We start from the raw sequence: 22525 nt of genomic DNA, 5'->3' as shown, positions 1-22525 counted from the left end.
AGACCTTTTCAAGTGCAGACCGAATTCCCAGTTGGCTGGCAGATTGTCTGCAAATGGTCCCGGACCTTTTCAAGAAGCCAATTACCAGTTGGCCCAGTAGACCACTCACAAGCACTCTGTGTCACTCAAGGGTCCGCAGACCCGCCAAGACACTGCAAAATTCTGTTACTAATGAGCAATCTGTTACAAACACTTCCACGCAAGCAAACAGAGTTCAAAAATAAACTCTCCATGCCAGAACAGGTCACTTTCGCACACTATCATCACACCTTTGGGTCATCCACGGACTGCCGTTCAAGGCACTCAGCCCGTCGGCTGGTGTCATTCAAGACGGTCCGAAGACCGTTATCAGGCACTGCCCACAGGCCAGTGTCATTTAAATGTGGTGCCACTTCCAAAGAGCCAAAGGACAAAGGGTTCGCCTCCTCAGGATCTAGCTATCACCTCGCCAGATGGGCACACTATCAGGGGTTCTAGGCCATGGTGCTAGGTCTCAGCATCTCCTTAACGTGGGAGCAGAAACCTCCCTACAGATGAACATTACACACAGAATGGCTTATTCATTAGTACATCAGAAAGCGGCCTTGGAAAGGCAGGCAGAAAATAATAACGAAAAGCAGTATTCTGCTGAGGCAAGCGATGTGAACATTTTGCGGCCTACTTCGGGCCTAGTTAAAGCAACCTAATAGGAACTGCAAAAGCAAATGGAGTCACAAGTATACATAGGGGCCTACTCATTACTCAGATAGCTCAGTGGGTTGTACAACATGAAATACGAATCGTATCTATTTAGACAGGCAATGCTAACCTAACATACTTATGATGTCATGTGACAGGAAGCATTACGCAAATAGGGATTTTAAGACTAAAAGGACCAGTAGCCTGTTCCCTAAACACCCTGGGTTGCATCCTGGACTTCAGTATCCTGTCACAACACACACATTCAGCACATTCACACAGCAACCTCTCTACATGTACCTCCATGGCAGCCACCAATATGCTTCCCTGATCCTTTCCTTTGTCTTGGCAATGCCCATGTGCGAGGCGTGAGCAGTCTTTACTAGCTTATCCCTTACTTCAAGGGGTGCAACCAACTCACTACCGCGCATGAGGAGACCATCCTCCACCATCAGATCTTCCCTCACTGGCCTAAAGCCTTCGAGGACCTCTTCACAGTCCTTCTTCTCATACTAACCACCTTTGACCATGGTGAGGACTTTCTGCAAGTCTAAATAGATCATGTGATGTTCCCTCCACTCTTTCTCGGAAATCAACCCTTCAATAATCACACACACATTAATTTCTTCCTCCAGTTCTTCACCTCCAAACCTCTCAACATTATCTGTCATTTCACACTCCACACCCCTGAGCTTTGACAGACAGTCTGCCAGAACTGTAGAGCCACAACCCACTTCCGTATCCCACGGGAGACAAAGTCAATTCCTTTCTTGGAGAAGACCTCCCTAAGAGGTTTGTAGTCAGTAAGAATTCTGAATCTTTTCCCCCACAAATCCTTTCTCAGCTTGGCACCGCCCAGAAAACTCCCAGAGCTTCTTTTTCCACAACAGAATAGTTGCATTCAGCATCCCTCAAGGGCATAAAGACGAAAAGAATAATTTTATCCTCCATATCAACCTTCTGTGAAATAACTGCCCCTAACCCCTTCAAGCTGGCATCAGTCATGAGATAAGATACCTTTGTGGGGTCAAAACCTCCTAGACAAGGTGCTTCATTCAGATGTTTGTTAATGCACTCAAACTCTTCCTCACAGCCCTTGGACCAAACAAATGTGCCTCCCTTCTGGAGGAGAGACCTCAAACAAGAGGTTTTCCCTGCAAAGTTAGGAACAAACTTGTGATAAAATTCAGCCATGCCCAGAAAGTTTACAAACTCTTCTTTGTTTAAAGGGGTGCGCAAATTACAAAGGGTGTTTACCAATGAGTGTTTAGGTTTGATGCCTGCAGCGGACTCAAAATGCCCTAGGTACTCTAATCCTTTGACATCAAATTTGCACTGGTCAGCCCTAAGGGTGAGGTCAGCATCACGTAACTTCTTCAATACTGACCTCAGCCTCCCATCATGCTCCTCAAGACCCACACCAAAGATGAGCACATCATCTGGGTATACCTTGACACCCTGAAGGCCTCCAAGAATGCCCTCCATCGCCCTCTGAAAAACTGAGGCTGCAGAAATCAGTCCGAAAAGCAATCCGGCCTGCTAGCTCCGCTCCGCAGACCACGCCCTCGCCACCGTCCCCTGCATTTGAAGAATGACCGCAGGCGGGAGATCATTCTCCCACTTCGCCGCCAAGATGTGGAACACCCTCCCCATCCGCCTACGGCAGACTGAAGACCTTCTAAACTTCAGGAGACTCCTCCAGACCTGGCTCTTCGAACAGTAGCAGCACCCCCCCTAGCGCCTTGAGACCCTCACGGGTATGTAAAGCGCTTTACAAATGCTATGATTGATTGATTGATTGAGTGATAGAAGCCCGGCCTGGTGATAGGCGGAGGTCAAGTCCAAGGATGAAAAATGCCTTGCCCCCTCAAGAGAATCCAGCATTTTAGTTATGTTGGGTAAAGTGTAATGATCAACAATAACTACTTTGTTGAGCTCCCTCGAGCCGACACAGAGCCTGACCTCCCCATTGGCTTGCGGGCCATAACAACAGGAGAGACCCACTCCATTGCTTCAACTTCTTGAATGATGCACTTGGCTAAGAGATTGTCTAATTCAACTTTCATGCTCTCCCTTACTTACAGAGGTGCATTCCTAACCGTAACTGTTTTTGGAACAACATTAGATTTGACCTTTTTCCGATGTACATAGTTTTTAAGACACACCCAGCTCACCAGCAAAGACCTCAGGGAATTTCTTGATCCAGTCTCGATTAGCATTACTAACAACCCTAACTGGTGGTAATTCTTTTAGGCAGACAGATCTCATTGTGATCAAGGCAGATATGTAGATCACGTTGATGGAACCAACTTATGAGCGAGTCCTGCTTCTTCAAGACATAGATTTTACCAGGCTCGACTCTCCCTTTGAAGTCAATTGTGCCCCAGAAATAACCCAGCAACTCAATAGTCACCCCACCTTAACCTATTGGTCTAATGTCTGCCTTCAACAGGGTGACTTTGCCCAGCAGAATACGTCATTAAAATGTTTTTGGGACTAGAGTTATCTTGGCCCCAGAGCAAGCTCACAGGAGCATCATTGATCACAACTAGCTCCTGAGGGCCATCACTAGCGTTCCCTGTGACTGGGAGAATATTGATTCCTTCCAAATCTTCTTCATAAAGTTCAACTTCCCTGACTTTTTAATGCTTGCTGCCCGTTCTGCAGCTTTTTGAGACGTGACCTTTTCTCTCACAAGTTTTTCACATGGCCTTCCAGCCTGGGCGGTCTTTAAAGTTGGCCATATGGCCAGGGTTGCCACACCTGAAGCACTTCACCAGAAAATTCTTTGACACAAGCATAATGTGTGAAAACCTTCTTTCACTTCGGCCACGAGAGAGGAGGAACTCCTGGAGATGTCAACAAGAAGGGAGGGGCAGTGACATTTTGTATGATGTACGTACTATGTTTTGACCTAGTTACTACTTAAGGGTGAACTTCAGTGATCTGCTTACAGTGCCCAATATCCACAAGCCTTATACGCTGTGCGTATCAGCAAAACTGTGTGAAACTTCAGCAATTAAAATTTAGGCCAATGCGCACAATGCCAGAAACTGTATTTGCTGTGAGCATCAGTAGAACGATCAGCCCGATTACTGATGGCACATATTTATACAGGGAGGAGTCACTTTAGTCTGGTGCTCAATTACATGTATAGATGTGACTCTGGTGGTGTCTGATGACTGAAAGGCACACATTTGTTTACATACAATGTCATATATGTCTGATTTATTATTCCTATTACAGCGCCTTCTACCTTGAGAAGGCCCATCCTAGACCAGTGTGTGGACAAAACACATGCCGACAAATGATTACCTTACAGTGCTCACATTATTATCTGCGCTAGAAGAGATGGGAGCCTGGGGTGTCTGGTCACAGAAGCTCATTTACATACAAAGGGGGGTGACAGCCTGTTCACAATGCACAGCACAACTTGTTTACGTAAAGTGCTAGTACATAGAACAGGTTAAAGTCTTGTGTCTCTTTTTTTCATTTTCTTTAATATATCCTGCACCTTGCTCTCTTCTTCTCTTTCTCTCATTTCAATTCATCATAAATTACTCAAATTCTGGAGGTGATGCGGCTGATGTGAACCCACGCACGTCTCCATAGAGCTTCCTGATTCACTGCGCCCCGCCCTTGGATGCTCCTGCTCTCTGCTCGCTGTTTCTCAGTGCTTTGAATACGACCGAACGCGGTAAAACTGCGGAGTCTCCTAATGCTGCAGAGTCCGGAAAGATGTTCATAATGCCGGAGAGCCTTTAATCTTGTAGATTTTGAAAGACCGGGTGAAGCGCTGAAAACGCCTGAGGTGAGCCCGCGGATACTTGAGGCATAACGCTATCGGCTGCTATCGGCTGCTCCTTGCTCGGCATGCTTCCGCTGCCGCTTGAATGTCCACAGTGTTTCTAACGCGGTGGAAACTGTAAGGGATGCAACCTGTTTTATAAAACGCTGTTGTTGCTGAGAGTTGCTGTGTCCAGCCTTCGAAGACTTTAAAAGACTCTATAAAACATTTGTTAGCCTTTTGCAACAGTGGGTTAGACTCTACCTTTAATATACCGGGACACCTGAGGAGGTCTCTAGACGAACTATATGTGTTTACTAGTATCTACTAGTGAAGACTTAACAGTCTATAAGGCACTACAGGTTTCAGCAGGCCCCGCAGTTCCAGCATGCACTGTGGCCCCTGTGAGACCTAGGGGAGAAAACAAAAAAATGTATATATCGGAGGCGACTCTTGGTTTGGAATCTAAAAGCTGTCTAGCTAATAACTTTTTGAACTCCCCATCTGCCTATTTTGGAGGGGCACAGTGTCAGCCAGCCACAGTCTTTTTTGCACGCCGAGGGCTTGAAAAGCTAACTAGCCCGCAAGTTAACAAGTCAACAGCACAGCGGAGCTAAACATAAGCGGCAGTCTCCCTGCGCCGTACTGGGAGTGCACGTTTGTCTCTGGATATACGCATCTACTGTTGTTGCCTCTCTCTGACGCACGGCCTATTATTTATCGATCTATGATCCACGATCCACGAAGATGGCAGCAAGAGCTAGGGGCAAACAAGCTAATAAGTCTGGCACATCACCGACGGTGGTCGTATCTTCACTTGTGTCCAAGGGGGAAAAAAAAGGCAGAAGAAAGGCACAACAAAGAAACGCCTTAAAAATTAAAGCTATGGTAGCGGCGGAAAAAACGAGACATAACAAACATAATACCTCAACTAAATCTCTGGAGGAGGAGGATGAAGACTTGGGAGAAGAAGATGAAGATGCGGAGACTTTATCTGAATTATCGGCGGAATTGAGTTTGTTGGCTGTTGAAGATAAAAATGTGGGGAATGAGGAGGACAAGACGGATAATACAGACAAAACGGACAAAATTGGAAAGAGCGTGAATAAAGGGACAGAGAGTCAACTAACATCTAAGCAATACCCTCTTTTTTCCAAACCGCGAGTCCAGCAAGGGCGATTCACGAGCACCCCAAATCGGGAGGAGACGAAAGGAACCAGGGAGCAAGAAGAGGATAGAGAAGAAGGGGATGTGGCAAAAGTAGCACCGCCAGTGGCAGTGGCAGTGGTAGAGCCAGCGGCAGAGGCAGTGGCAGTGCCAAATGCCTATCTGGTACCTCCGACTACCCAGACTAGCCCAACACAGTCACCACAGCTCCAGGCTCCCTTGTCTCAAACCACACCTCAACTCCTCCCCCAACCCCATCCTCAGCTCAGTCCTGACAAGAACATAAAGGCATTCCAACATGTAGAAGAAGCACCATCTGCGAATACTTTTTCTTCACTAACCACTTCATCGCCAATATATTTAGCAGGTGCAAGCTCACAAAAGATCGGAGAAAATGTTTTCTGTACTCTCCCTAAGGGATCAAAAGAGAACTCGGTAGAGGAGATATTGTTAACTATCCTTCAGGAAATAAGGGACCTTAAAGTCTCCCAAGCGCATGAGATATCACAACTCCATACCAGACTTACAAAGATGGAGGAACACTTCGGAAACTTCCCCAGTAGGGTCTCGGAAGCAGAAATTAGGGTTTCAACCCTGGAAGACACTTTAACTGCTATGCAAAAAGATCTCTATGCAGCAAAAAAATAAATCTCAGATGGAGGCAAAACTGCAGGACTTAGAAAATTATAATAGGTGGTCCAACCTACGACTAGTGGGCATTTCTGAAGGACTGGAAGGCGCTGATGTGGTAAAATGGTCAGAGTCACTTCTAAAAAGGGCTATACCGGAGCTGCAAGGTGACCTAACAATCACAAGAGCGCATGGAATCCCTGCGCATAAGCCCAATAACCTTAAATATCCACGTACTATACTATTGAACTTTTAGGATTATAGGGTAAAAGAGAAAATTCTGAAAACGGCATTTTCAAGAAGAACTTTTAATGCAGACGAAGCAAAAAACTTTCGTATCTTCTCGGATATGTCAGCAGCATCGACTCACAGGCGTAGGGATTTTGTTAAGATGATTGACTCTTTTAAGGCCAAGGGTGCTCAAGCAATGATAGTCCAGCAGTCCAAGTTAAAGGTGCTAGCCAAGGGGAAATTTCTTATATTTACAGATATACAAGAAGCTCAGTCATTTTTTTCATTTCAAAAGCTTTATTCGATCATTTGAAAAAACAATCATAAAAGCACGTATAATACATCAATAATACAAAACATTTAGTAAAATTAAAAATGATACAATCGATAAAAGAGAGGGGCGGCGAAATAAGCAGAGGCTGCTAATTTTACTGGAAACAATGCATTGAAGTTAAAAGGCCATACTTCTCCTGGCGGACACAGATTTCAGAATAAATGTCGCTGTGAAAAAACACACATCCGGTTCGTCAAGTGCAAATAAAAGCCTCAAGGCAGTTTTAACAGGTGACACAAAATATTTTTTTAAAAGCGGTTTAAGATAGGCAATACGGAGATGCAAATACAAAGGACAAAGTAACAAAAACTGTTCGGTGCTCTGCTTTGAAAACCCATCACATGGGCAGGGTGTTGACGTGTACTTTTTTATCAGGGGGAAAGCCACCAGATTATGAACAATACCTAATCATAGTCTGGTAAGGACGTACTGGTGGGATTGCTTGGTAACCACATTTAAATACTTAGAATAACCGGAACATACCTGATTATTAGAGTAATAAAATTGATGTGTTACATACAGGGAAGTGGCATCCCTACGTAACTTGGCTTTAGCCCCAAGATAGACATGTTTGAGCTCCTTTTTGGAGATATCAGTAGCACTAACGGGGTCCAAAAAAACATTCAAGTCGAATGCATCCCTAAATGTTGTTATGACGTAAGTAAGCCATGGGATCAAATTATATTTCTCCAAGCCGAGGCAGTTTTGAATGATTCTTCTGGTAAAGCCGGTTTCCTCCTTGACCCATATAGATCTCCAGGCCGTAAGTGGTCTTAGACCTATGAGATCAGTCAAGAATTCCAACCCTACCTCTTGGTGAACCAGCCCGGTAGAGGCAGAGGTTGGAAGACAAAGAAGTCTCTTTAGAAAGTTGTTTTCCTGCACTTGCAGATCTCCATGGCCACAGTGTCCCCAAACACCTGAACCATAAAGTGCCACTGAAGCACATCTAAGGCGATAGATACATGTCCCATATACGTCGACTTCCCAATTTAGAAGCAAATTTAAAAACACAGAAGTTGCCTCTGCCCATCTTAGCCTTGACATTATGTATTTCCTGTGCCCACGTGCCCTTACTGTTAAAAGTGATGCCCACATAGCAGAATTTATCTACCACTTGGATTTTTTGCTCCTCAAACTGGAATGATCTTACTTTCCTTACCTTCTTCCCACAAGCCATAATAAAAGTTTTAGAGTTATTAATTTTTAGTTTCCTCCCCTTAATAAAGTCGAAAAATGTGTCCATTAATCTCTGCAGACCGACCGGTGTTCTAGATAGTAGGACTGTGTCGTCTGCATATAACAATACGGGAATCGATTGACCCTCAACAATTGGTGCATCAGCGATGACTGATCTTAGCTCGGAATCCATGGCATTATTAAAAAGGGAGAAAAGTAAAGGGGCAAGGACACAGCCTTGCCTAATACCTGATTTGACCTTGATGTTATTGGTACATTCCCCCGCTTGGCCAAATCGGATCTGGGCCGATAGGTTACTATATAATCTAGCCAGGAAATAAATAATTGCAGCTGGTGCACCCATATCTAATAACGTGGTCCACAGTAATCCGTGGTCCACCAAATCAAATGCGCTGGAGAGATCCGCAAAGCAGAGGAATAACGCGCCCTTCTTGGCGTGTGTGTATTTACATATAATAAGGTCTAGGTTGATACACTGCTCAATAGTACCAAGGCCCTTACGAAACCCAAATTGGGATTCTGCAAGGATGCCGTTAACCTCTGCCCACTCCTCCAGTCGCAACAAAAGCACCCTGCTCATTATTTTTTGGGCGGAGTCTAAAAGGGAGATAGGGTGATAGCTCTTGACCTCGCCTCTATCTCCTTTCTTGTAAATTGGTATGATTATAGACTCACCCCATGTTAGAGGGGTGCTTTCCATGACTGCCGCGTTGAAAACCTTAGTCAAAAGGGGGCCCCATAACAGAGTATCCGATTTATAGAGATCTATTGGCACCCTGTCAGGCCCAGGGGCCTTCACTCCTTTACTTTTCTGAACAGCGTTAACCACCTCTGGGATTGTAATATTGAGGGGTAGGTTTGGGCCGCAGGCTACAGCCCTTGGGCATAAAGGGGCTTCCCCCCCCGGGTTAAAAATACTAGTAAAAAAGCGACCCAATTTTCCTCACTAACCTGGGCAGATAATACTGGGCAATCCTCCTTCTGTAAAAGGAAGGGGCTCTTCACGGTGTTCCCGAAAAGCTTGCTATCCCGGAGCTCTGCCGCTTTCGAGAGGTGGTCCCATGCTTCCTCCCGTAGCTCTTGCTTCCTACGTATCAGATGGTCTTTATAGTTTGCCCTTAGGGATTTAACGGCTCCCTTGTCCCTGGGGCGGCTAGAAAGTGCTTTCTTTAGTTCTTGTAGGGACTTTGTACAGGCCCCATTGAACCAACCCACAATACCCCCTGACCTACTGACCTTGGTAATAGCTAAAATCTTTTTAGTTGACTCATTTATTTTCACGAAGTCAGCAAGGATGCATACAGTGCCTGCAATAACATCCAGGCAACGCTGCAACTCTTGGAGAGTCGCAACCACAATTTTGGTCAACAACTTCTCGGAGTTGTCCCTGCACCATTTAATCCTGAAGCCATTTGACCTACATGGGATTATTTCATCAACAATCCTCCGGGGGGCTTGAACCTTCTTCCCCCAGATGGATGTAGACATAGTAATGCCATTATGATCACTAAGGGCCACATCTGCGATTTTCGGGATAGCACAGAGAATACTCATATTCTCAGAGACCAATAAGTAATCTATGACAGTGGCTGAATTCCTCCCTACAAAGGTCGGGACGGGGTTGCCCTCCCTATCATTTGCGGGCACAAGGATTAACAGTCCTAATTTAAGCATTAAGGAGTTGAGTGACTCTCCATGGGGGGTGTGAATAAAATGAGCCCGGTCCTCCCCTTTGTCCCCGTCAAACCCACAAGCATTCGTGAAAGAGAAGGGGCACGTAGAGATATTAAAGTCCCCCCCCAGATGATATCGAAGGGGACAGTGTTGGCCCCACATAGTTTGTCTACTGCAGTCTCAAGATCGTTAACTACTGAAAAGCTGGAGGAATCAAACACGTTGTTATAGTGGTTGATTAGCAAAACATTGCGGCCTCCGCTTTGCTGCAGCCAAAGCATTTGTGAGTGAAACCCAATAGTTATTTAAGATTTGACTTGCACCGGCAAGCTCACAGACAATAATATCACCAGCCCACCTTTAGCCCTCCCCATGGTTGATATCGTTTTCTTTGTGGCCTCCCCCATAAACGTCTGAAGGCATGTCGTTTCTTTGTGGCCTCCCCCATAAACGTCTGAAGGCATGTCGTTTTCTTTGTGGTCTCCCCCATAAACGTCTGAAGGCATGTCGTTTTCTTTGTGGCCTCCCCCATAAACGTCTGAAGGCATGTCGTTTTCTTTGTGGCCTCCCCCATAAACGTCTGAAGGCATGTCGTTTCTTTGTGGCCTCCCCCATAAACGTCTGAAGGCATGTCGTTTTCTTTGTGGCCTCCCCCATAAACATCTGAAGGCATGTCGTTTTCTTTGGGGCCTCCCCCATAAACGTCTGAAGGCATGTCGTTTTCTTTGTGGCCTCCCCCATAAACGTCTGAAGGCATGTCGTTTCTTTGTGGCCTCCCCCATAAACGTCTGAAGGCATGTCGTTTTCTTTGTGGCCTCCCCCATAAACGTCTGAAGGCATGTCGTTTTCTTTGGGGCCTCCCCCATAAACGTCTGAAGGCATGTCGTTTTCTTTGTGGCCTCCCCCATAAATGTCTGAAGGCATGTCGTTTTCTTTGTGGCCTCCCCCATAAACGTCTGAAGGCATGTCGTTTTCTTTGTGGCCTCCCCCATAAACGTCTGAAGGCATGTCGTTTTCTTTGGGGCCTCCAGACTATAGGATTGCTTGTCGCATAGGGGGGCAGTGGGTATCAGGTGAATTGTACCTGGTGGGTCAACAGCCGTTGGCATACACTCCACAGGGTCATACTCTGTTTGTTTAATGCTCCCCACCAAAACCTCTGTATTCGAGTCTGAACTTTCCCCCGTAGATGACATCAATGCGGCAGGGGGTAGTCAGTCTACTGCATCAAGGCAGCTAAAGCGGTTATAATCACAAAAGGGAGCACAAATTGGCATAAGATCTGATCTACCGTCAAATCTCCTGCTTCTCCCCCTATGGTCGACCCTTGTCCAATCATGAGTGTCTTTCCCATAGGCCATGCGGTTTGGGGTGTAAAAGAAAGACAACTGCAAGGTCTGGATAGTGGAATCCAGTGACCTATTAAGACCAGCACAAATATGGGAGACAGTTCTGGGGTCCCTAAAGTTTACTGTTATGCAGTCCCCGTTTATAGTTTTTACTGACTTACCCACCCAAGGCAACCTTCTTATCATTACAATCTCACTAGATAGGTGGGCCGGCAGGGGTCTGTTCCAGTTTAACCATTTAACAACCTTATTTTTTAGGGAGCCATAGGATTCACCTTTGCCCTCTTCTAGGGCAGGGGGCTCCTGCCAAAACCACCGTATAACGGTTAGCTTCTGGTGGAAAGTCCGGTAGCCGGGGTCTACTGACACTACACTCTTTTACCAGCGCAGGCAATACAAGCTTACCGCTGTCTACCTTCCCAGAGTTATCACTACCACTAGGCAAGGGGGCAGGAATCTGCCTGGGGGGAGCCTGATAGACCGGGTTAGGGCCTGGTGAACCAGTTGGTCTACCGATAATGGTGGGGGCTCTGCGGTCTACAAGAGGTGGCACCCCCCCTGGTTGGCAATCAGGGATCACAACTGCACCCGGTTTATTGGCCACCTTTGAGTTTGCTACTAAGGCAGATGTTACTTTCTCAATATTAGCCAGTCTAAGTTCTATTTGTTCCCATTTGGCTTCTAAGGGGTATAGGATGGATTTAAATAACGCTCCCAGGCTTTCAATGGACAACTCGGTCCCGGGCTGGGTTTGCAAATGAGTGGCGGGGGGGGGGGGCAAAGTTAGATCCACCATCCCATTTGCAGATAATTGTAACCCCGATATAGGCCCACCGGGATTGACACCACCACTCTGTCGCTTGGCTATTTTAGCTTTACTCCCATCTTTCTTATTATAAACCCGTTTCCTTTTAGGGATAGCCCCTTCTTTAGGCCCTTGACACAAAGTGCTATTGATAGTAGCCACAGTTTCGGTAGGAGTAATCTCATGATTAACAAGAATTAAGTAAATTTCGGACAAGATTACATGAACCAGAATATCCAAGTCCTCATGCACATCCACTCCAGGGGTAATGTCTTGCTCTGATATACAGGACACTGTAGTAGCCAGATCCAGGATCCTGTCAGGCATTTTGGCTTTGGCAATTGCTCCCAGAGAAGATCTTTTAGTAGCGGAAATTTCAAGCGACATACGTTTTTCCAGATATGATATCTCCTTGTCAACTAGGGAGTTTGCTCTAATTAAAAAAAATTCCATACCTCCCGCAGTAGGGCACCCAACAAGCGTTGACTTACTTCTTAGTTCGCGCCCTGACATAGTTCAAAGTTAATGATGGTACTGCAACCCCAGAACCAAGGGGGGTGGGCCGGTCCGGTCCTGAGCGGTCAGGAACGGGCCCGCCCTTGGCCCGGGCTTCGTCCGGCGCCGTCCCGCGTGCGTTCCGCGATGCGCATCAGGGGGCGTGGTCTTATAGCCGATGAGCGGGCGGAGGGGGGGGCGGGAAGAGCTCACAGGTGCGGCTGGTATCGGGCCGCAGAGGATCCTGGAGCTCGCAGTCCCGCTGTCAGCACACCACAGAGATCCCGCTTCAGGGCACAGCGTTAGGGTCCAGCCAGGTCTCAGGAGCAGGTTTAGAGCAAAGAGAAGTCCTCAGGTTACAGGCACTGCTACTTCCAGAGGCACCCTCAGTCATTCATGGAGGGTCTCTCTACATAGTCAGGTTTTGAGATAATTAAAACATAGTAGAAATTTCTGGAAATCTGAAGATCCTGTGTATAGTCTCTACGATGGAAAAGGGCGGCCGCAAGATGACTCAGGAAGCGCACAGGGATGCAATAAAATGGCATCCACAAAGAAGAGAGGAAAACAGATGGGTACGGAAGTGGGTCACTGGGGTTCCCGTCCCCTCTAGGGGCTGTAGGGAGGGGGGTTGGTGAAAGGGGTGTAGCATGGGGGAAAAAAAAGAGAGAGTTCATATTGTAGGAAGTTATATGGGCAGGTGGCTGTACAGTCAGGCTAAAAGAGAATTTATTAGTATTAGTTCTTTGCACGTTAAGACAACTTCTTTGCCTTTAAATGTACTTGCAATCTATGTCGGAGGTCTTAATAATTGCACTAATCAGAGCACCTTTGCACTTTTGCACTTTAAGGTACTTTGCCTCTGCCAGATATTGGAAGTCGATGTAATCTGCACATGGTTGCTGAATTTGCACATTTATAAATCTTTGGGTAAAGGAGGTTATATTCCCCAAAATAGTACTATACTAATGATGTTTTTGCACATTCTGCTGCTTCCCTTTTTAGAACTCAGGTTTGCACATGATGCACTTTGTGAACTGCTCAAGATCCTTGTTACTTGAACTTTAATTGCTGATTTTGCACAATTTCTGCTCCTTTCACCTTTTTGGAGTGGAGGTTTGCGTATTTTGCACAAAGAAGGTTGCTTGAACCCTAAGTTCTATGTATTTTTAGCATTAACTTAATACATGGTCCGTGCATGTTCTGCACAAAGGAGGTTGTCTGAACCCTATGATCTCTGTATTTTTAGTATTTTAACTTTATACACAATGTTCGTACTCCTTTTTCACTTCAGTGTTTGCGTATTTGCGTTTTTTTGCACATCGATAGCTGCCCATCTTATATGTCGACACAAGAATGGTTTAGACGAATTTCTTTATAATCTTTGTTCAATAGGAGTATTCAGTTTACATGAAAGTTTGAACATTAATGAGAAATAAGCGGAACTTTTTGTCCTTTAATGCAAATGGTTTGAATAATGTTCATTAAAAAAACGCTATAGAATGTTGGTTGAAAAATCTCTGTCCAGATGTTATTTCTATGCAAGAAACTCATTTCAGAGCCCTGGCCGACTCTGAGAAAATCCTAAAGGGCTGGGCTGGTTATAGAGTTTCATCAGCAGCTGGACTGGTGCAGAGGGGGGTAAGCATTCTAATAGGGAAACATGTAGGGTTCATAGTGGAAGGGTCACATACAGACCATAGCGGCAGATGGGCATTTGTGTATGGTAAACTAAATCAGATAAATACAATATTAGTTACAATATATGAACCGGTTATAGATGACCCACTACCAATTCTGCAACTTAAACAAGCATTGACGGGGATACCAGGGCAAATAATATGGGGGGGTGATTTTAATTGTCTACAAAATCCTAAAATTGATTCATCCAAAAAAGATCGACGCCAGAACACGCCCCACATAGCCATTGCTTTACAGAGTTGCAAAACAGATTTGGATATCTATGATTATTGGCGTTCCCAAAATCCTTCTAAACATGAATACTCTTGTCATTCTGCAAAATACAACTCAGCATCTAGGTTGGACTTCTTTTTAATATCCCATGGTCTAGAAGTTCGCAACTTCGAACATCTACCTAACGCATTTTCAGACCATGCACTACTTAAAATGGAAATATTTATAGGAAACCAGGAAAGAGAGGGACCTAGAAGATGGTATTTTAATAACATGAATCTTGCAGAACCCCAATGGTGTACAGAAATTGAGGAGGAGATAGAGGAATTTTTAAATCTGAATAGAGGGTCTGCTACAATCAATGTGGTTTGGGAAGCGTTCAAGTCCGCATTGAGGGGAATAATTACCTCCAAGGAAATACCTAAACAGAGGGAAAAAAGAGAGGAGAAAACTAATTTACAGACAAATCTTTTGCATGCAAACCAAGAACATTACAGAATCAGATCTTTAGTTAGTGGGCAGAAGGTAGCGGAGGCAAAAAAAAATGAGGGAATTTTATTACGATTTAGGTGATGCAACTAGTAGTCTTTACGCACAGAAGCTCTATGAAGGGAGTGAATACACAGGTAGACTCCTAGCGTGGCAAGCTAAAGAAAACCAAGTCCGCAATAGGATAGATCATCTTTTTGATCCTGCCACCAAAGTGCATGCAAAGACTACTGCATCTGTAGGAGAGATGTTTTAAAGCACTATGAGGGAATCTATCAGAGTAGTGAAGGGGCGGCGAGTGAAACCATTTTTGAGTTTTTAGGGGCACTTCAAATTCCCAAATTAGGAAACGATTATAAAAAGTTTTTAGTGGAGGAGTTCACAAAGGCAGAACTAGATTTGGTAATTAGCTCCCTGCAGAGCGGCAAGGCCATCGGTGAGGATGGCATTCCAGCGGAATTTTTAAAAAAATTCGATGATACCCTTCGTAAAGAATTCCTGTTATTAGCTAATTATCTATTACAAGCAGGTCTGCCGCCGGAATCCTTCCGCACTGCAGTTGTAGTCAGTATTCTGAAAAAAGGAAAAGATAAGGAAAATATCAATTCATAAAGGCCAATAAGTCTTTTAAATATAGACTAAAACATTTTTACAAAACTCCTGGCGAATCGACTGAACAAAATAGTAGGATTACTTGTTGGACCAGACCCGTGCGGTTTTATAGCAGGAAGACACCTTCACACTAATACAACATTTTTATTAGAAGCACTAGATTTTTTTAACGTTACTAAAGTGGAAGCACAGATTTGGCTTTTAGATGCCGAAAAGGCTTTTGACTACGTGTCATGGGACTGTCTTTTTGTGATTTTGCACAGCTTTGATTTCCCGATTGATTTTATCTCTCTCTTGAAACAACTATATGAGAATTCTAGGGCACAGATTATTATTAATAATATAAACGTTGGGACAGGTCATATTAACAGAGGCACGTGCCAAGGTTGCCCCCTATCTCCAATTTTATTTGCCTTATTTTTTTGAGCCTCTGGCAATTGCAATTAAGGGGAAAATGGCCAACACAGTACCAGTGGCCGGAATGACGAACATATAACTATATGCCGATGACATTGTCCTTTTTTTAAACCCAAAGCCTACAAGTCAAGTGGAAATTTTAAAAATCTTTTCGGATTTCCGAAAACTGGGAGGCTATAAGATAAATACGGATAAAACGGAAATCATTTTATGTAATTGCACGGTAGACACTTTATTAACGGAGTTTAGGGAGATATATAATACTCTTCCTAAAAGATATTTGGGAATTTTTATTTCTGAAAACCTGGAAGATCTTTACCCGCTAAATTATATACCTCTACTGAAAAGGGTTGGCTCACAATTTGATCGATGGAACCAATTGCCTTTATCAATAATGGGTCGTGCCGCCTTAATTCGCATGCCTATTTCATCACTCTTTAATTTCCTTTTTAGTGCAGCTCCTTGTGCAATTCAGGTTTCATTTTTTAAGAAAGTGAATGCCATGTTTTCCTCTTTTTTATGGGCAAATAAGACTCCGAGATAAGCACTTAGTACATTGAACTTCCCGATCACACAGGGAGGGTTGTCTCTTCCAAATATTTGAGATTATTATTATGCTACTTTTGCACATCATAGTTTTAGTTTTTTTTACACAGAAAATCATGAAGCGAATAATTTTTTTATGAGGAAGATGTTGATTGAACTTAAAATAAATGACCCAGTAAGAATCACGAAATACCCAAAGAAGGTACGTTATAAGTCTATACAGTGGCTACTTAAGAAAAAAAAACAGCTCCTGAATTATTACAACATTCTTAGAACAAATAACTCAACTAGTTTAATGAATTTAAACATAGGTGAGATGGGTACCCTGGATAAAAACATTCTGAGAATCTGGAAGGATAACGGTTTTGAAAGAATTGAGGATTTTTTAATAGGGAGTAGATGGAAATCTTGGGAGGAAATCGAAAGGGAGATTAAGCTCTCAAATACAATCCTGCAATGGTCCTTTATTAGCCTAAATGCTGAACTAAGAGAGCTTGATATAGGTAATTTATTTGATAAAATACATATAACTGAAGCACTGAATAGTGCGACGCAGAGGAAAATTAGCACTTGGATAAAAAATCTTAATGAAGATAACTCAGTCGCATTATATAATAAGGCTAGAGACAGGTGGAGAAAGAGGGAAGATATTGAGATTGACAAATTAACATGGGATAAAGTTAATAAATTTAATTAATCCATCTTCAGAGGTGCTAATTTTAAGCGAATGCAATTCTTCAGCAAATTGTTAATTTATAGAGCACCCTCGTTTCTCCACAATATATATCCTCAAGTAGAGGATAAGTGTTTTCGCTGTGAAGAAAAGGGTACCTGGAAACACATAATCTGGGAATGTACCAAAATACAGGACTATTGGAAAGACATAGGAAAATAGCTCATTGATATATTCAATGTTACAATTACATTTAATGAATTAATTGCAGCCTTCGGATGTTCCCCTAATTCAACTCCGTATGATGAGTCCTTGTTCATAGCATCACGGGTAGCGAGGTCACTTATTCTGCAACTGTGGAAAAAGGACAAAGTACCTACTCTGAATGCATGGAAGGCAAAAATACTGACGATTCAGGGAAGGGAAAAAAAATATGCATTGAGATCTGGGGCTCTTAGCAAATATGATAAATACTGGAGTGTGTTTGAATGCTAGTCACTGTTTGTTAAATTCTTCCTCTCTTTTTTTTTTCTGTGTACATATATCTGGAACGTACTGTCAAATCTTTTTTAGTATCAATATATTGCACTTTGCACATCGCACTTTAAAAGAATATCTTCTTCTAGAATTTGAATCTTTATTTGCACTAGTATGATCTACTCTCAGCCTGCCTATTTATGGATAATGTATTTTGGACTTTTTCAATTCTGGCGCGAAAATTGACATGTAATGTTCACCTATTCTTTATGATCTATCAATAAAATGTTTTTTTTTAAATTACTCAATTTCACTATTGCTTTATCAGCACGGCACAAGTCGGGGGGTAGCCACAGTTTGAAGGGGTCCCCCCACTATTATCTAGAAACGGGACTCAGTTCCACATAGCTCCTTAGCCTGCAACTGGTAATTGTTACTTTGTGCCCCAGCACTGCAGACTCAGGCCTCTGAGTATTTGTTTGTGTGAGTGGCGCAAGAGATGATCAGAGAACTTGACAAAATTAGCCCTTCTATTGCTTAATACATTGTAAATGTGAAACACTTTGGAGCTTAGGGGCTGGATAAAGAATAGCGTCAGGAAACAAACGCAAATTAAAAGCACATTTTATTTATTCGCTGAAAAATATTTAAAAATGTAATTTCCAAGCTCCACATATCTGTTTAAAAATATTTACACTTTCAGTCATGTCCGAGTTTAGTTACAAACTAATAGTCGGAAAAACACATGGTGTATAAAAACTGAAACCAAAAACTTATTTTTACATTATTTTATTTTTCTTGTTTTTTGTTTTTAAAACAGGCTGTCAACCTTTCACGTGAAAATTATTATAAGGGCCTGACATCACTTCTTGTGATGTCACTACATGTGACGTCACTGTGATTTACATATGATAATGGGCTCCTTCACTATTTTCCGTACTTGTGCCCTGTTTATTGGCATGACATAGGTCTATAGCTATTAAAAATAAACATTACATTTACAGGTGTTCAGCCCATTTCTCTGGTGATATCACACATTGGCATGTATTCCGCTGCATCTTCTATTTTTAGGTGAATACAAATAACGTGCCGTTCCCCCTCCTTCCATTTCGTTCTTTTTCTCCCCCTTTCTTTGTCTCTCTCGCTCTCTTTATCTCTCCCCCTTTCTATCTCCCACACACTCCTGTTAGCTTTAGCTTCATGAACGTCATTGCCACTTCTGGCATTCATACGACAAATCCTTCAGAACATTTGAGACCAAGGGACAATCAGTGTGGAAGACGAGTTGCTGGGAGTGCAACTGATCGTCCTAGCACATATATGCTTTTGGTTTAACTCTGTTTTATTGAATTTCAAACATCTAAATTGGCACATTACAACATGTAGGCTTTTGATGTGGGATTTCGCTATTTCACCACATTCTGGCAAGTCACAAAATAAATAGGGAGAGCCAAGTCGGAGAGGAGCCACAGGTCACACTTAGTTATAAGGCTCGAGGCACAAGCTGATCCATCAACCGATAACACTGTGTAAAAGATGCAGCAAACGTTACTTAAAAACAAGGTATATGCTCTTTTATATCTAAAAATAGGTTATTTCTTGAACACCTGTGCTTCGCTTTTTTTCATTACATATACTGCAATGGCATTTGTTAATAGTAATACATACATTTTACCAATAAAGCTTCCATTTCCAGAGCCCGGACAACATGTCAACTCTGGGGGTGTTGGGTTTATGGGTTTTATCACTAATCCGACAAGTTTGCTGAAAATACCACTGTTAGTCCCAGTATTGTTCAGTGTTGCTTTTACAGGTAGTGTGATCAGGTGCCTTGGAATGTTTTTCTTTGTATCTCTTCTTCACCAATTAAAAATCAACAATTTTTTTTTCTTTTAATCCACATTGTGCTTGTTTTCCACTGTGTATCCTGGCACATCACGTCACTTTGCTATGTGTACGGAAGTGAACAATCACTGGAAACAAACACTTTTATAATTCTGCAAATATTGTTATCTGTTTTTCTTCTTTACTGCTATTCGGGTCTTCTATCATCTGGTATTTCAATGGCCTACATAATTTGAATTTTATCTTTTCCCGTAATTCATTGCTCTCACAATAACTGCACTGTTCAGCTCTTGTCTATGTCCTCAGAAGGGTCAATATTACTTTTGATTTTCTTAAGTTCTTTCTGGAATCTCTGCATCTCTAGGATTATTTCTATGTGAGTTAAATGAAGGAGTGTATTCACTGAGGGCTGTGTGGGATCAAAAATTGACAAAAGCCCTTCTCACTTTCAGTGCCCTTCTATGTTTTCCCCGTGTGTTCGCTGATGACTTTGTAGCTCTAATCGTCGACTAAAGCTCTTTCCACATTCATTGCACTTGAGTGGCTTTCCCTCTGTGTGTGTTTGTTGATGTTTTCATGGGGTTTATAACTGACTAAAGCTCTTCAAACATTCACAGCAATCATATAGTTTTGCCCCCATGTGTGTTCGCTGATGTGTTTTTAGGTTTGATAATTTACTAATGCTCTTCCCATATTCATTGCACTTGAATGGTTTTTCCCCTGTGTGAGTTTGCTGATGATACCTTAATGCTGAAGAGCTGCAAAAACTACTGTCACATTCACTACAATGATAGGGTTTTCCCCTGTGTGTGTTCGCTGCTGACTTTTTAGGTCTGATAACTGACTAAAGCACTTTGCACATTAATTGCACTTGAATAGTTTTTCCCCTGTGTGTGTTCGCTGATGTTTTTGGAGGTTTGATAAGTGACTAAAGCACTTTGCACATTCACTGCACTTGAATGGTTTTTCCCCTGTGTGTATTCGCTGATGTTGTTGGAGGTTTGATAAGTGACTAAAGCACTTTGCACATTCACTACACTTGAATGGTGTTTCCCCTGTGTGTATTCGCTGATGTTGTTGGAGGTTTGATAAGTGACTAAAGCACTTTGCACATTCACTACACTTGAATGGTTTTTCCCCTGTGTGTGTTCCATTATGACTTTGAAGGTGTGATAACTTACTAAAGCACTTTGCACATTCACTGCACTTGAATGGTTTTTCCCCCGTGTGTATTCGCTGATGTTGTTGGAGGTTTGATAACTGACTAAAGCACTTTGCACATTCACTGCACTTGAATGGTTTTTCCCCTGTGTGTGTTCGCTGATGACGTTTTAGGTTTGATAAGTGACTAAAGCTCTTCCCACATTCATTGCACTTGAATGGTTTTTCCCCTGTGTGTATTCGCTGATGTTTTTGTAGGTCTGATAACCGACTAAAGCACTTTGCACATTCACTGCAATGATATGGCTTTTCCCCCGTGTGTGTACGCTGATGTATCTGTAGGGTTGATAACTGACCAAAGCTCTTTACACATTCACTGCACTTGAATGGTTTTTGTCCTGTGTGTGTTTGCTGATGAAGCTTGCATAGTGATGACAAACTAAAGCACTTGCTGCATGTGTGTGATTCTTCTTTCTTGGTTAGTGTCTGTGGGTCGGGTATATATTTGTCTACATCCCTTGACTGTATTTCCTGATGGGCCAACATGGCTGATAAAACACTTGGCTTTTTCTCACACACTTTATATGTGTGCAGTATTTTGCACGTTTGATTTCTGTTTTAACAATAAAATGCGATAGCCACCAAATATTTGCCACACTCCAAATACGTAGAAGGTGTCTTTGTAGGCAATTGTGCCTTTAGATTGGATTATGGCTATGCACGCTTGCGGGTAAAGATGTATCTTCCTTCTGATCGGTGCAAATCGGGACAGTCTGCTGTATTGTAGATACAAGAACTCCTCATTCCTTTACCAGTCAGTTGTCTGGCTCCGCTCTGTTGTGCTCTTCTCTGGTTACTGTGGTTTGTCAGGAAAGGGTTTACAATTCTCCTAGAGCACGGAATGATGGCTTGTAAGCATCTTAGAAAACAGAGCACTGCAGTAATCACATCATACCGCTCCCATGATCAAAGCTGGTGTTGGGCACTTGTTATTACAGGAGGCGGTTTGTTATTGTTGTTGCCTTAATTTTCCTAAGGTCATTTCTTCGTCTTGTGGCGTGGAGGTGCACAGCTCAGACTCTTACAATCACTGACCTGCCCTTGATCCTTCATCCGGGATCTGTCAGTTTGTGTGCAGGTTCCTCTGTCGCCGACTGCGCTGATGTTTTCCTGAATACTGTAGCTCAATATTTCTGCTATTATTGAAGATTTACAGCCTTCGTTCATTATTGATGGTCCTTTCACACATTCAAGGCTTGTTTTCTGTTGGATGTAAAGATATCTAAAATTACTGAATTGAAACATAATGGAATGAGAATTCACAATGTTCAACTGTTTGTAAAAGACAAATCTCCACACAATGCAGCGCAGCCCTCCCCCCGCGAGGCTACGCTGCGTGGCGCGACAGGGCGGGAGCAGGAAAGCACCATATTTTCAGAGATATGGCTCTCTCCTTCCCTTTCCCTTGCGTCTGCACTGATTACAGAGGGCCTGTGCCATGCACACACCTTAGCACCAGAGCGCTAGGGTGTGTGTGTCTGTGAGTCCAGCATGGGTTTTGTACCGGAAGGACGCCCTTCCTGTACAGATTACTATGCCTCGACACGAGGGAAAGCTTTTACCATGTTGTTTACATGTTGCACAGTGCAGCACACAGGCAAAGTCACAAAAGGAAGGAGAAATTATAGCATTTCTCCTTCCTTGCACCTAGTTTTGTGGTTGCACGGGAACACCCATGCACCACCCTTGGCAGGCCCCCATGGCACAAAGTAATGCAAAACAATGCTATGCGCAGTGTCATATTACTTTACGGTTATTTCCAGCGCTAAACCCGAAAGTAAATTAGGAAAAAAGATTTTGCGCCACTTTTGTGACGGAAACACAGTGCAAAATCTTAGTAAATCTCCCCCTTCTTCTTTATTGCATTTGAAACTTAGCAAGGAATTTTTCATCATACACAGATATTTAACTAAAAGATCTGTTGATCAGGTGACATCTTATTAATGTCTGAAAAGGAGGTGATTTACCAATGTTTACAGAG

General features: G+C 43.2%; 1 protein-coding gene across 1 annotated transcript in view; it reads right to left on the bottom strand.

The window, feature by feature from the left end:
- Nucleotides 1–22525, bottom strand: part of LOC144807702 (uncharacterized) — a 453617-nt gene that overhangs the window by 130709 nt on the left and 300383 nt on the right. Inside the window, exon 3 of the mRNA XM_078673347.1 lies at nt 20266–20904. Within this exon, the coding sequence (XP_078529473.1) occupies nt 20266–20904 (639 nt within the window). The remainder of the gene's footprint in view (nt 1–20265; nt 20905–22525) is intronic.

The sequence above is a fragment of the Lissotriton helveticus genome, chromosome 1_2 (genome assembly GCF_964261635.1).
Source record: "Lissotriton helveticus chromosome 1_2, aLisHel1.1, whole genome shotgun sequence".
In the NCBI taxonomy this organism is placed as follows: domain Eukaryota; kingdom Metazoa; phylum Chordata; class Amphibia; order Caudata; family Salamandridae; genus Lissotriton; species Lissotriton helveticus.
Note: the sequence above shows the minus strand (reverse complement) of the source record. Positions and strands in the feature narration are given on the sequence as shown.